This window comes from Diplotaxodon limnothrissa, linkage group LG3 (genome assembly GCF_057381915.1).
Source record: "Diplotaxodon limnothrissa isolate DT_005_m linkage group LG3, D_limnothrissa_male_GT1.1, whole genome shotgun sequence".
Classification (NCBI taxonomy): Eukaryota; Metazoa; Chordata; class Actinopteri; order Cichliformes; family Cichlidae; genus Diplotaxodon; species Diplotaxodon limnothrissa.
In genome coordinates this window covers 38,727,081-38,742,952 of record NC_140598.1, presented here as the reverse complement: position 1 = coordinate 38,742,952, position 15,872 = coordinate 38,727,081, and the positions used below count along the sequence as shown (strand labels likewise).

At 38.2% G+C, this 15,872-nt stretch overlaps 2 protein-coding genes across 2 annotated transcripts; one reads left to right on the top strand and one right to left on the bottom strand.

Moving 5' to 3' along the window:
* Nucleotides 1–4,217: 4,217 nt before the first annotated feature.
* Nucleotides 4,218–5,309, top strand: LOC146635791 (polymeric immunoglobulin receptor-like; the record flags this gene model as incomplete). Its single annotated transcript, XM_085350211.1, is given in 3 exon segments — nucleotides 4,218–4,259; nucleotides 4,423–4,758; nucleotides 5,032–5,309. Coding segments are annotated over 3 exon segments (654 nt in total), but the record flags the coding sequence as incomplete, so codon positions are not given.
* A 6,039-nt stretch (nucleotides 5,310–11,348) lies between these two features.
* LOC146635790 (uncharacterized) lies at nucleotides 11,349–13,952 on the bottom strand. The gene is made up of 5 exons (XM_085348918.1): nucleotides 13,895–13,952; nucleotides 13,428–13,787; nucleotides 12,860–12,998; nucleotides 12,681–12,738; nucleotides 11,349–11,396 (listed from the first exon to the last, which is right to left on the bottom strand). The coding sequence occupies exons 1-5, from the start codon at nucleotides 13,950–13,952 to the stop codon at nucleotides 11,349–11,351; spliced, it is 663 nt and encodes a 220-aa protein (XP_085205044.1).
* Nucleotides 13,953–15,872: the final 1,920 nt, after the last annotated feature.

Genomic DNA, 15,872 nt, shown 5'->3' with positions numbered 1-15,872 from the left:
GGGAGGTTTTCCGCCGCCGTCGCTACTGCGGCGGCTAGGCCGGGGTTTGGGGTCGGAGCGGTGGTGAGGAGCAGCACGTTCTTGTTCTTCTTGGCCACGTACCTGGCGCTCCACTTCCCTCCAGCCGTCTGTTCACCATTTCCAAGCCTGAAAGAGAGGCAATGGAGAAATACATTCATCATTCTCTGACGGCAGGGATTATCCGGCCTTCATCCTCTGCTGTAGGCGCAGGATTCTTTTTGTGGCTAAGAAGGACAAGAGCCTCCGTCCATGTATTGACTTCAGAGGTCTCAACACTATCACCGTCAAAAATAAATACCCCCTGCCACTCATCAGTGCTGCATTGGAGCCCCTGCAGGGGGCCACTATTTTCACTAAACTAGATCTCCGCAATGCTTACCATTTGGTCCGCATCAGGGAGGGTGATGAATGGAAAACAGCTTTAAACACCCCGCTAGGCCATTTTGAATACCTGGTCATGCCCTTTGGGTTAACCAACGCTCCAGCCGTGTTCCAAAGCTTGGGACTTTCTGAACCGCTTTGTCTACGTCTACCTAGATGACATTCTAATCTTTTCCAGGAACCTCCAGGAACACAAGGTCCATGTTTGGGCCGTGCTACATCGCCTGTTGGAAAATAGACTGTACGTTAAGGCCGAGAAGTGCGACTTTCATGCACAATCTGTCACATTACTGGGATAAGTTCTAGCTGGAGGGCAGGTGAAGACGGATACAGCCAAGATCCGGGCAGTTCAGGAATGGCTCACACACACGACTTGCAAGCAGCTACAACGCTTTCTTCTATTGGCGTTTCATAAGGAACTACAGTCAGGTAGCCATCAAACTTGCTCTGGAACAATGGCGCCACCTATTAGAGGGAGTGGAGCACCCATTCACTATCTTCACCAATCACAAGAACCTTACCTACCTTAGGACAGCAAAGTGACTGAATGCCTGCCAAGCCAGGTGGTCCTTGTTTTTTGATCGATTCAGATTCTCGATCTCTTTCCGTCCAGGCTCTAAGAAAATAAAAGGCCGACGCCCTCTCCCGGCAATACAGTCAGGATGAGAAACATCTTGAACTGGCTCCGGTGCTTGGCAAAGGTAAGCCGCGCACTTCATTTCTCTGGACAAACTTCCCACCGCCACAGAAACTGCTAAGCTAATGGTTGATCATGTTTTCCGGCTCCATGGAATCCCTGCAGAAATCACATCAGACAAAGGACCCCAGTTCACCTTTCAGGTCTGGAGATCTTTTTGCTCTGCCATGGGTACTCAAGTCAATCTCAACGTAATATATATATATATTTTTTCAGAATTGTTTTTTTCACTTTGAGAATGAAATTACTGTACTACAAGCAACTAACCACACAACACTCATACATCACTCACACCTTTGAGTAAGAAGCATTTCAGGTTATTTTTTCCTGTAACACACTGACTGACGCAAAACACTGACTGTTTTCTCTCCACCAGACTTTTCTTACAGCTTCTAACAGCCGTGCTTACTTAATTTCCTGTTCCCAAGTAAACAAAGCAGCTTGTATGAAGATAAAATACGTGGTTGCACAACATCATAGATTGCATGTGAGTGCAACCCAAAATGTTTGGTGTCTTGGGCAAATTACTATCTTGTTAGCATTTAGAAATAAATGGTATGCTGTGAAGTCCTGATAGATTCGAGTTCTTAATCTGCAAACAACAGCTTTACGTTTTACTAAAAATCACAAAATCACTCTCAGGGATGGAGCTTTCTAGGCAGTGGAAACTGTCCAGTGTCTTTTTCTGCACTGCACTGTTGAGCGCAGATCGACTGAGCGCAGCACAAGCTAGCAAGACAGAAGTTAAGCTCTCATTGCAACATGGCAAATTGAACCTCCCCCACCCTCATTCAGATCTGGCCTTTGGAACTATTTTGGTCTTCATGTGAAGTGTACATCGCACTCGCTTACATCATTGTCATCAGACACTCTCGCAAACAAAATCACAGTTTCATAACGCAGTAACACAGCGTGCTTACGGGGAAGTAACAGTAATGTAATTAACTTTTTTGCAATAGTAATCCCTTACTTTACTCATTATTTGAAAATAGTAATCGGATTACACTAACGTGTTACTTGTAACGCATTACTGCCCATCTTGGCTCATGGGGCTCATTTGATTATCTGGTTTTCTCTGTATGTATTATAGTAGGGTCTAGCTTACAATATAAAGGGGGTGACTGTTGTTATGATTTGGCGCTATATAAATATAATTGAATTAAACTGAATTGAAATGCAGTCTGCATATTTCTCTTTTAAATAGTTAATTTTACACGAGCACGTTGTAAACAAAAGCTCAGATAACTCATGCAATAAATTTGCACCTTGACAATAAACAAACTGTGATGTTTTATAGTATTAATGAGAAATTGGAAAATTCTTGCATTCCTCAAACAGAAAGTGGAACTAATGTTACAAATCTGACAACCTACTTCTGTGTTCATTAAAAAAAAGCATGTTATTTTGAAGAACTTAGTATCACATCATTACCTCAGAGAACAGAATAATCCAGAAAACACAAAACTGCAATTTAATGTAAAATATTTTTTATTTTTTCAGAATTGTTTTGTCACTTTGAGATTGAAATTACTGTACTACAAGCAACTAACCACACAACACTCATACATCACTCACACCTTTGAGTAAGAAACATTTCAGGTTATTTTTTCCTGTATCATACTGACTGACGCAAAACACTGACTGTTTTCTCTCCACCAGACTATTCTTACAGCCTCTAACAGCCGTGTTTACTGTTTCCAAGTAAACGAAGCAGCTTGTATGAAGATACAATACGTGGTTGCACAACATCATAGATTACGTGTCAGTGAAACCCAAAATGTTTGGTGTCTTGAGCAAATTACTATCTTGTTAGCATCTTATCATTTCTCTGACGTAGTTTAGAAGTAAATGTGGTATGCTGTGAAGTCCTGATAGATTTGAGTTCTTAATCTGAAAACAACAGCTTTATGTTTTACTAAAAATTACAAAATCACTCTCAGGGATGGAGCTTTCTAGGCAGTGGAAACTGTCCAGTGTCTTTTTCTTGTACAGACTTCTTTGGTTTATCATAAAAAATAACAAAATCAAGATTGTAAATTTGAACTAGCTCTGCTGTTGATTATCTAAATGAGACTGTTATGAATATTTAGTATTTCAAAAATGCAGAGGATGTGTAAAAGCTACAAAAACCACACAAAACAGTCTCAATCCAAGTAAAGTGTTTCTTATCTGTTTGATCTAAGTTTTTAAGTTATGTACATACAGATAGGAGACAGGAGGGTGGGGAGGGTGAGAGGGGAAATGACACACAGGAAATCCATGTCCTGCATTGAGAACTCAAACCTTCAGTATATGGGTCGCCTGTTTAACCAGGTTAATTATATCAATACTGTAAACTAAGTCTGACAGTGAGTTAGTGACAGTAAGACAAACCCACTCCCTCCTCCAACTATGATGGGCTAAAGAGAGGCTTTGTGCATGCTTCTCTGGAGTTGACAAACTGTCTAAAAGCGAGCATAACTGGCAGCTTGTTCCTACTTTAATAACTGGTAAATTTCACAGAAATCCAAAACAACTCCCAAACTACCAGGAAGGAGACAACAGAAGTATTTATTTTTACCTTCAATGTAATTTCTTCCATCTCCCAAGCTGGTGAGTGGTTGTTGTTGTTACTTATGAATTTTATTTGTAAGATTCCTGCATGAAATGATTTGATCAGATATTTTTAATTTTATATTTTTATGGTATACTATTGGCTGCTGCCCTCACTGACAAGAAGAACATTGTATTAATTATAAAATGGTTACATGGCTACAAAACAAAGGAAAAATCTGTTTCATGTGAACCACCTGCCATCAGGATTTCAAGTCAGACTTGGTCTGAAACTCTTTTATTCACATTTAGAGCATCAGAGAAACTTCACAGTACTGATCTACAAACAGGCAGATTCATAATGTTAGATATACGATGTTTTGTACACACATACGTTTCATTATCACATCATCATCCTCATTAGCATGTGATGAATGCATCTAAAAAAATTGAAGGAAGTGATAAAAAGGAAACAACTTACTGAGTAACTTCAGTTTTCTGATGATCTGACAGACACAGACAGAGTGAAGAGTCAGACGCTGTTCTTCTGAAGTTTAACAACTTTTCTGCATCAGGATCGAAGTCAGAATGAAAATCCTCCATTTTCTTTTCTTCTGCTTCTTATCAGGTGGGGACTGATGATCTTAATGTTTCTCTTTAATAAAAAGAAATGGAAGTCATCTTTATGAATCATTTCATAAAATACACATATTTTCATACATTATTTTATGTTGTGAATATCTATCTTTTTTGTGTTTTTAATTTTGCTATCATTTCTTTTCATCTGACAGATGTAGCTGTGCTAGTCAAGGCAAAACACAATATTTTGTCTGCAGTTGAAGGATTAAATGGCACGCTTAACTGCAGCTTATATTTGTCTGGAAGCACAAAGTTCTTCTGTAAGGAAAAATGTGAGCGAGCAGAAGATATCCTCATTAAAACAGATGGAAGCACAGCTCAGAGTGGCAGATACAGCATTAATTATAAAGATGGATCTCCAGGAAGAGGAATTGTGTCTGCGACCTTCACACACATGATCAAGTCTGACTCAGGAATGTACAGGTGTGGTTTAGGAAGACCTTCTGTTCCAGATTCAAACTATGACTTTGAGGTCAGAGTTTCAAATGGTGAGTTTGTACTAAAATTCCTTGAAATAAAACTATGGAGAGCCCTCACTAGCTCTAATTTAGCATTATAGACCATGTTTAGATCAAGCTGTAATTAATTAATAAATGTAACTTTAACATTATACACCATATAGGTGTACATTTTATACAGCATGTAACAACTGTACTTTCATAAGTTGATGACAACTTTGTTTATTTGAACCGGGACATATAATTATGATATAAAAGCTTACAGTTTCAGTTCAGACTAATTAATGTTCTTCTATTTCACAGATCTTGATTGAAACATTGGTTTTTATCGCACACAAACTGAGGGAGAAAACATCACATTGGGATGTTCCAATACTGTGCATGGACACAGGAAGTTCTTTTGTAAGAATCAGTGTAAGAATGAAGGGGAGATCCTCATTGACACAACTAATGATAAAGCTGAGAGCAGCAGATACAGCATTGAATACAGACCAGTATCTACATTTGGACTGTATGTGACCATCACACAGCTGACCAAGTCAGACACAGGAGAGTACAGCTGTGGTTATGGAAACCCCCTGTCTACATTTAGACTGTAGATTCATACTACAGTCTAAATGTTCTTGTTATTCATGGTAAGTTTCTTTTCAAAATAGTAAAGACATTATTATTATTATTATTAAGATCACAACTCAAACAGGAACCAAAAATAAAAATAAAGTAAACTAATTATAACTATAAGTATAAGATTAAAGACAATCACAGTGAGATTGTTGTTACTGCCCGAGATCAGCTGATACACTGGCTGAGACATCATTAAACTGTCCTAAAACTGTCTAAATTGAAATAGAGGTTTGACATTTAAAAAAAGGTTGGATGACCAATCTCAGAGTATTATTTTGTTTTTGTGCAGGTAAATTTAATCATCTGTTCAACTGCAAAACCGTATTATGATGCTTTAATTTAAAAAAAATGAAGATGTTGTCATGTATTAATGTTTTCTTTTAATGACTGCACATATTATATACCCCCCCCCCCCCCCCCCCCCCTCGCCGCCGCCCCCCGCGCCGCCGCCGCCAAAAAAAATTTAAAAAAGCAATACAAGTGTGTGTTTTAAAAGTGCTTTCTCCTCTCTGAATGCATTTATTTTTCAATTATGATGGCGGGGCTGAAATGGATTTCATCTACCATTTCCCCACAAGATACACAGACTCACTGTGACTGCAGGCAGGTGTAAACAATTTTAGTGTGCTTTATATTTTATGTTATGAACAAAATTATGAATTTTGTGTTTGATAAATGTTTGTATTTACCTGTATGACAGTACTCTTGTTATGATGCATTAGTATTGATTTATTATTAAATGTTTTGTGTTTATTGTTCACAGCTTCAAACACAACTGCCTCCCCACTACAAACAGCAACACAAATGTCTTCAAACCCACCTGCTTTCACTCTACAGAGGGAAGCATTGTCCTCTACACATTGTCCTGACTCCTCCTGGCTTCTGGTTGTGCGTGCGTCCTTGGATGGTGTTTTGCTGATGGCTGTTTTCCTCATGGTCTGCTACATTAGTAAGACAAGGAGGAACTTTGGACTGAAAATGACACAAACATGGAGGTGAGTTTGTGTCACTTATTTTCTGTCTGTTGTTGCAGGTCTCAGTGAGTGTTGTTGATTCATGCTGTCAGTGTGACTTTCTCAGTGACATTTAGTGAAAAGAGGGGATTATCAAAGTTCTTTAACCATACCATCTTCACCACCAGAGGGAAGTGAAGATAAGATGAACAAATTTTATAACAGACAGAAAGCTTTCCTAATAATTCTATCTCTGGAAAAAAAAACAACTTTGTGCTTCTTATTTTTAAAGTTCAGTTTGCATGAAACTGCAATTTTTCATGAGCTTATTGAAAATCTGTTTTGCATCTCAGTTTTTTTTTTTTTTTTTTGGGGGGGGGGGGGGGTTGCCTGTCCCTTTCGACACTGTAGCAATCAGAATTGCTGTCTGAAGGCCAAGAAAAATGTCCAACAGATTTATTTTTCCAAGTGGATCTTCATGGCTTTGCCATACTGTTCAACTTGATGTTACCTGATTTTTCCACAGTATCATAATTAATGATCAATGGTCATGAGAATTTGCATAATTAAGATTAAGGAACTGACCTCCCAGCCTATTGTTCCTTCAGTGGGCTGGTTTCAGTCATGTACAATGTTCTGTTTATAAGATTGGGGAAACCTGCAGTCAGCTGAGACTGATAAAGTCACTTGGATGAGTGACGAAACGTTTCTCCCACAAAACGCTACGTCCAGATGAACAGAATCAACTTTTTGGAGATTTACTTTCCTGGATGATTGAGAATGCATCAAGAAATTTCTTTGATGGGTTTTATTTGTTTTTAGAACTTAACGATGGCTTTTTCTTCTGCATCTCCATGTTGTCTTTTCACAGCAAAACATGCCAAATGCCAGCACCACACCACAAATCAACTCCAAGCCTTTTATCTGCTTAATTGATAATGGCATAAAAAAGGGACTGCCACACCTGCCCAGGAAATAGCCTTTGAATACATTTTGCAATGCTTTTGGTCCCTCTAAAAAATGTGGCACAGGTTAAGGAGCTGAAACTCCTAAACCCTTCATGTAATCCGGTTGTTCAGTGATGACATGACAAATCCTACTTCCGGGCCTAACGTAGTCTGCGTTTAATATGGCTTTTGTGTTGTTAACATGTTTAATGTTTTGTATTTTCTTCTATTTGATCTCAAAAAGCTCCTAAAACAGTCAGTGATCACTGTTGACCTCCCTTGGCTTTTATTACCGCTAATCATTTATTTAAGCTCAGTTTTTAAAACCTTAGGATGTAACTACAGCCCAGCCCATGCAGCAGTATATGAATGACTAACCTTGTATTGTGGATGGATTATCTCAGTTGTTCTCCTGGCTGAAGTTTGGTCCTTTTACAGCATCCTGCCATGCGATTACATTTGTTCCTGACCACCGAGAACACTCACGTTAACTTTTATCGAGTGGAAAAAAAGTTAGCTTGTTTATATTATGCACATAGCTGTGTCGCTAGCGGTCACGTAGCACATCATTATATACCAGCTAGCCCAACTTCAGTAACCCTACAAACGTCACTGCTGTTTAGTTTTCTGTCTTCATTTATGTTGGAAGTGATAACAGAGCTGTACGTTTTACTTTGTTTCCAAAACCCCGCAGTCAGGACATGCTATATTGTATTTAGATAGAAGCTAGCGAGCTAACTTCCTGCTAACTTCTAACTCCGTTAAATGTCATAAATTCCGTTTTCATGGATGCCTGGATGTTAAACTCAATTGTTACACCTGGTAGAGCAGAACACTGATCATTTTATTAAAGATGAAAGACTTTAGACAGTTTTTCAACTCTCAGTAATGCCATAGTGATCGTTTGATATAAGGACGTGCAGCGGAGTTTAGACCCAGACACGGCTAGTGACGTCAGACTGAACAATCGGATAACATACACTTACATAACTCTTTGATAGTCCTTTGACTCATAGAAATGATCATGTTTACTTCTGGGTTCTGACTTCTTGCAAAGTTCACGGTCCCCAACAGCCCCACTGCACCTGAACACCTCATTTTCTCATGCTAAGGAGTAGTAGGATGCTGAGGTATCCAGTATTTTAATAATCTTGTGATAAGAACTAGTTTTTATGGAGTAAATTGTCTTTTTTGTCATGCTGCTTTTCTGCTGAAGAAGCTTCTCATCTGGAATGCAGAGACTGATGAAAGAAACACAAGGTTTCTCAAAGCTGACAGCAAAATCTAAAATGTAACTCATAAGATGTGCCTCTGAGTTCTAACATATCAGAAATGACATCATCATGCAAAGAAAATTTTAGTTAGCTGCAAGATCTTGTAACTTGACAATAACAGTAAAGAGGTAGAACGCAGGAGTCCATAAAAAAAAGAGTTAAAGATACAGTTGTTTCCTCATCTTTTCTCTGATATTCTGCAGTCATGAAGTTACAGGCAGAGTGATTTTATTGGCTGAGTGGCGCTCAGCTTTTAAAGAGTCCTTGCAATACGTAAAAGGTGTCTGCTTGTAATTTCTGTAATTCCATCTTTTGCAGTACAGCAACACAAAGAGTCATACAGGATGGTTAAAGTCTACTTACTTGTTTGTTGGAGAGAGAGCTGCAAGCTCTGTGTCACTGTCTGATTGATTTAATAATCAGCTGGAAGAACAAACAACAGCCTGAATATTTTTAATGAAAAAAAAGCGCCAGCTCACTGTTCAACATGTATGTTAAGACTCATAACTCATAACTCACACAATATACAAAGTGTTTAATCATTAGTCCCATTCACACTCAGCTTCACAAATAAACACTACACATAAAACAAGTAAATTTCTTTAAGAGAAATACACACTGCTGTTGTCTGTTCTTCTTTCAGTTGGTAGCTTTTTATCCTCTTTAACACGTCGACTAGCAGACGGCTGTGTTTGGCTTCAGTTTTAAAACACAATAACATATTGTGCACACAGGATGATTCATTCATGTCTTTCTTTGTTTATGGTTCATTTTTTCTTTCACTTTTAATTTTGAGGTAAACGTCCAACACTCAGAAAAACTTGTATCAGCTGACAAAACTGTGCACAGTTTTATTTGAGTGTCAGAGTCTCATCAGTTATTTTGTTTTAAAGGTCTGAGTTTCTCTGCTAAGGCTGCCAACCCCGTGATCTCAGACAAAATAAAAAATAAACTTGTAAGAGTTGGCTTGATTTGCACAAAGTGAAATAACTGAAAATGGACAGAAGCAAGGAAACCGATGGTTACACCCTTGTGCAATAAAGATGATGTACGTTGTATCACATGAAACAATAAGACGACTGATCAATTTGTTACACTGACTCTCCTGTCTCTCATTTTGCTTATTCTCATGTTCCTCGTCGTGGCATGTCTTGTCTCCTTGTTCCCTCTGTCTCCCCGGTCAGTCAGGTCTCTGTGTTATACTTCCTATTTAAGTTCTTATTCCTATTTGCTTCCTTTGTCTTGTTATGTCTAATTAATCCCAGCTGTGTTCCCCTCCTGTCTCCCCTTCCCTGATTACCCCCATGTGCATATAAACCCTTTGTTTTCTTAGCTGTATCTCCTGCAGTACTCTTACTGTGCTGTTGGTTTCCCTGTGTGGTCCTGGTTTAGTTTTTGGTTTGCTTTTCGTGAAGTTTACTTTATTATGAAAAGTTTGTTGAGCATTAAAGCTACGTTTTGAGTTTATTCCTCTGAGTGTTCTGTGTTTGGGTCCTACACCCTACCTGCCACACAGCACTGACCATGACATTTTTTATTTTAATACATAGGATAAAGAGTGTGGACAGAGACATTCATTTATTCTGGCACCTGGACACCAAATGAGTAATGACCCTGTTTCCATACCCAGCTAAAGTGCTAACAGAATGAAGGATACATGTTTATATCTAAATGAAATTTATTATAACAAAATAAAATAATTGACTAATGCAAGATTTCTTAGGTAGAATTTACAGATGTCTTTTTTGCAAAGAAGTATGATTGAAAAGAAGTTTTTTTTTTGTTGGTTTTTTTTTTTTTACATATAATTAACTAAGATGACAACTGAGCAAAAGTGGAAACAGCAAAGTAAAAACATTGACTGTATTCTTTTCTTATGAGATCAAAATCTGTCATGGTCAAAAGGCAGGCTGGACTCAGTAAAGCAGGTTTAGAGAGTTTATTTACAGGCTTTGCAAGTAGGGGATGATTCACTGCCTCTATTTAAAAAGAGCCTTAAGGGAAGTTGATCCATTAGTAAATCCAGATTCTCCTCACCGGCTTTCTTTCACACACAAACCCTCTTGCTGCAGAACATCCTGGCTACTGCATGGGGAGATGACAGATTAGCAACCTTTGGAGAAACCATGGGAAAACACACTTCCTGTCTTCTTCTAATGTTAAGCACCTGCCTTTAATATCATATACTGTACTTAAGGAACAAAAAATGATAAACACTTCATTTATACATTTATACAAAGGCAACCTATGGAAACATACTAGTTCATCCTTGATAGAGAAATCAGTTTCCCTGAAACATTTGTGCAAATGAACATTGTTTAGAGCAGTGGTTCTTAACCTGGGTTCGATCGAACCCTAGGGGTCGAGTCGGTCTCAGGGGTTCGGCAGAGCCTCCGCCATGACATGCATGGCTCCTTTTGTGCACCAGTAAAAAAATCACATTTTATTTTTCACTAAAGAGGGGTTCAGTGAATGCGCATATAAAGCTGGTGGGGTTCGGTACCTCCAAAAAGGTTAAGAACAACTGGTTTAGAGGATGAATGAAACGAGTTTTTCAGGTGACACAGCAGTCCCACGCTGATAAATGAATTTCATTATGAAAATGCCAAATATCATTGTGTAAAATGTCTAACGAGTTCAAGACCACTATATAAATGACAATTATGTGACAACTGTAAGTCGATGAAGCAACATGTGTCTCTTTGCTCCTCTGTAATCTGTGTTCACTGATAAACAACAGCAAACAATGTAAAACCGATTAATAAATTAGTAACAAAACAGTGTAGAAGGTAAGTAGAGGCTTTACACACCATCAGCAGGCCTTATGCTTCTAAATGTGTAACTTCACAGCCCTCTGAGCCATCGTTTGCCTGTTTTCAACAGAGAAAAGTCACAGACTCAATGTAACCTGATCCAAAACCTGATTATATATTATACCTGATTATATTATTATAGTATTATATATATATATATATATATATATATATATATATATATATATATATATATATATATATATATATATATATATATGTGTGTATATATATATGTGTGTGTGTGTATATATAACACCCAGCACGCCCCTGCGGGCGGTTTATCCTTCAAGCTCGGGTCCTCTACCAGAGGCCTGGGAGCTTGAGGGTCCTGCGCAGTATCTTAGCTGTTCCCAGGACTGCGCTCTTCTGGACAGAGATCTCCGATGTTATTCCCGGGATCTGCTGGAGCCACTCGCCTAGCTTGGGAGTCACCGCACCTAGTGCTCCGATTACCACGGGGACCACCGTTACCTTCACCCTCCACATCCTCTCGAGCTCTTCTCTGAGCCCTTGGTATTTCTCCAGCTTCTCGTGTTCCTTCTTCCTGATATTGCTGTCATTCGGAACCGCTACATCGATCACTACGGCCGTCTTCTTCTGTTTGTCTACCACCACTATGTCCGGTTGGTTAGCCACCACCATTTGTATATATATATATATATATATATATATATATATATATATATATATATATATATATATTAGTTAACCTAAGTCAGTGATCATTTGATCAGTCTTTGCATGATAAATACAACGGGACCTGAGTAGCTTCGCAGAACTTATCTTACCAGTCACACCTGTTTCAGCAGCTCTCCTCTAGATCTGTGCATGTGGAATATAGCTGGATTTAGTATAGGAGTCTACTACTCGAAAGAGTGGATGTTAGAGTTTTTCTAAATTGCTGAAAAAATAAACTCCAGTTTTTTAAGCCAAATTCTGTGTCTTTAACTTAGTTTTTGAATCAAGCACTCTTAGGGCCAAACCTTTTAACACTGTTCATGTACTTAGACACAATTTGCCAAACTCATACAAATCCTTATCACATTCTCAGTCACTAAACATGGTGTGTAGCATGGTTTGTTTGCATATCTGTAAGCCAAAATTATTTTAACACTTTTATAAATCTTTTAAAAATCAGATTGAAGAACTTGAATGATAATTGGTGCACTGGTCTGGTTGATTTTACCAAGCTATCATTTTAATAAAAATAAAACAATTTTCCTTGACAAGTAACATGAAAAAGTTATCTAATTGTGAGGGAGATCTCCTTGAGTGAATTTTAAGTATCAGCAAGTTTTATTCAGTGTAATCAGTAAAGTGTAAGAAAATACTTCACACCAATAGTTGAGGAGGAACTGTTGTTTCATCTGCATCTGATGCGGTCTCTTCTCTTACTCTGTAGAGTAAGCAAAAGTAAAGTAAACCAAAAAAATAAACATAAAACAATGACAAAAATCAGAAAACAGGGTTTTAAAAATGTAGTTTGTTTTTTAAAATGACAGGAAACACTAACTTACCCTTTGCTAATGAAGAATTTAGGGTCAACTATTTCACCTATTCCGACAATCAAACCAGCAAGTATTATAACTGCAATCTGTCCACCTGCCAAAGCAGTTTTAACTGTCTTCCAGTAGTTTTCCTTTGAATTTTTGGCTCCTGCAAAATGACCAAAACTCAAACTGAACTTTACATTTTTCTTTATGTTTTTTTTAAACTACTAACAAATATAAAACAGTTTCTGAGCACAAACTCTCTCTTGCTATAGTGTAACAGGCTATACAACACAACTTTCAGTCATAAACTGTGAAAGGCCGGAGAAGGAAGACTAAACAAAACCTTAAGAAAAGAGACCACAACACTCTAACGTGGGAACTAATTTTGAGCCAGGAACAAAAAGGAAGAACAACAGTAAATCAACTTTGTAAGCGAATTGTTTGCAGAGAAAATGTTTTGTAACATTCTCTAACACAAAAAGAAAATGATCATCAGAAAAATAATGGCCTTCTCTGGATCTGAACTCCATGAAATTTTGTCAGACTCACAGTGATAATAATACCTTAAAAAAATCTGGATTCTATAACTGACCAGTGACGTTGAGTTGACATCTTCCAACACTGAAGCCATAATCAGTGTTGACCTCACACAGGTACAGACCCGAGTCATCAGTCCTGAGTCTGCACAGCTGAAGTCTGATTCGTCCTTCTCTGAGGGCGTCTTTGTCACTCTGGACTCGTCCTGAAAACTTTTCATTCTGAGACTCTGACACCTCAACACCTTCATGAACATGATACAGGACTGAGACTTCATCACTGATAAAGAGTTCACAAAAGATGTTGAGCATGTTGGTGGATCTGTCAGGTTTGGTGGTGAACGTCCACTCCAGTGTGATGTTGTGGTTCTCCTCTGCCTGATAGCAGGTCTGTGTCACATTGACTACAAATGATCCTGTTGAGGAGACAGAGAGGGAAAGAGAGGAGCAGACACACTGAGAACTGGAACAAATCTGTTGTTGAGCTTTATTTGGAGTTCATAAAGTGAAGCTGTAAACTAACCAGAGACACATGAGGTGAGGATGATGAGCAGCAGGATCCTGCAGATCATCTTCTCCATGTGAGAGGAGACAGAGGTGAAGAGTCATAAACACATGAGGTCAAAGGTCAGTCAATACAGCTAGAAGAAGGAAAATCTACAGTCTGACTTCATTCGCTCATCACAGCATCTACGCACAGACATAATGAGGAACTGCAAAAATATCAATGGAGGCTTGAAGTCTTTTAGAAACATGTTGTAGTTACAGAGTTTGTCCACCAGAGGGAAACAGTGATGTTTTTGCATGTGTTTGAAGGCTTTTCTTTTCAAACAGAAACACACACACAAACACATCCAAATCCACATGCCTACACACACATAAAAAGACACATTCCCAGCTATAGACATATAGTCAGAGTCAGCATATGTATCTGGCTTCTGTACATAGCGAGAGGAAGAGGAAGAAGTATACATTTATGTACAGTTAACTAGGTGGGATACATGTAACCCGTGACATTGGAGTTTATATATTTCTTTAAAAGTAAAATGATAAGAAGATTTATGGTCTGTTTCCTGAGTTTTTTATTTATGGTTCTTTGTTCCTTTCTATTTATGTTGGCTCCCTTCGTGTCCAGTCTGTCTGAATTTTGTCTCTGTGGCTGTCTGATTGAAGTTAATATGTTTGTACTACTTGCTCTATGTGTTGTCTCTCTTCCTGTCAATATGTTCATCTGTTTCATCGTTTTCTCTTCCCACTCTGTCTTGGGCCCATGTCTGTTTAGCCTATTACTTACTCTCTGTGTTAATAGCTTACTGTTTTATTTTGATAGCCCTTTGTCTCATGGAATATGGTTGGTTTGCCTTCCCCTGTCTCATCATGTTTAATTGATTCATGCTCTGTTTCCCAGCTGTCTCCACTCCCCTAAATCTCCCTCCTGTGTAAATATTGTGCCAGTGTTGCTTTGTCTTTTTTCTTTCCATCTCATGTCCCCAGTGTTATAAAGCTTCTTGTGCCTTTTACAGTTTTGTTTGTGGTTCTTTTTATATTTCATGCTTAAAATTATCTCCAAGAACATAAAACTGTCTCCAAGTGTCTTCATTTGGGTCCTCCACATCAGGACTTGGTCAGATCATCCCATAAACTATGACACCCCTTTGTTTCTTACAAATCATTAAACAGAGCAATGAATAAAACAGAGTCTTTGAAGAATAACCGGACATTAACTTGTATTTAGTTAGATTTTTAGTTCTGGGCACTGAGTGTTTACAGAGTTTATGGTGACCAACTCAACAGAGTGCTGCTCCCCAGTCAGTTCCTTCATGCTAATGTGTTGGTGTTTTGTATTGTAAACAAAGTCTTCAGACGGTACAGTTGTTATAATAACCTTGTGATTTGTTAATGGAGTAAAAAAAATTTTTTTTCATGCCACTTTTCTGCTGCAGAAGTTTCATGTCAGGGATGCAGAGACTGACAAAGGGAAACACAAGTTTTCTCCATTGGTGACAGCAAAATATAAAGTGTAACTCATAAAATGTGCCTCTGAGTTCTCACATTACAGTGAAATCAGAAATGACATAATCACTTGTTCAGCTTTGTATAAAATAACAGTAAAAAGACAAGAGAAAAGGAGTAGGACTATCTCTCTGAAATCAAACAAAGCCAACAGTCTGGATTGAACATTAACATTATCTGGTACAATTATTAAATAAAAATATCACAGCTAATGATAATTCAGCCATATATTTTATTTTGAAAAACACTCAGACCATTTACCGTTTACTTAAAAATGCAAAGCAACACATGCATGCAGTAAGCCATAAAAACAGTTAAAATACTTACTGCTGTTATTTCTTCTTTTAACTGGCAGACATCAGGCTAGAAACGGAGGGGTTTTCATTTTGATTCAAAACTCGTAGAAACCCAGTCACCTTCTCTGTGGCACGTCCCTCCTCTTAGTGATTCCAGGAAGTCCCAGTCACTGGCATGCCAGGGCTTTCTCG

Bases quoted from the DNA above. Each gene is read 5' to 3' on its own strand.
- LOC146635790 (XM_085348918.1), bottom strand. From the start codon at position 13,952: ATGGAGAAGATGATCTGCAGGATCCTGCTGCTCATCATCCTCACCTCA. The intron at 12,999-13,427 runs GTCAGTTATAGA...GTCATTTTGCAG, and splicing joins ATGTCAACTCAACGTCACTG to GAGCCAAAAATTCAAAGGAA. The intron at 12,739-12,859 runs GTAAGTTAGTGT...CTTACTCTACAG, and splicing joins AAATTCTTCATTAGCAAAGG to AGTAAGAGAAGAGACCGCAT.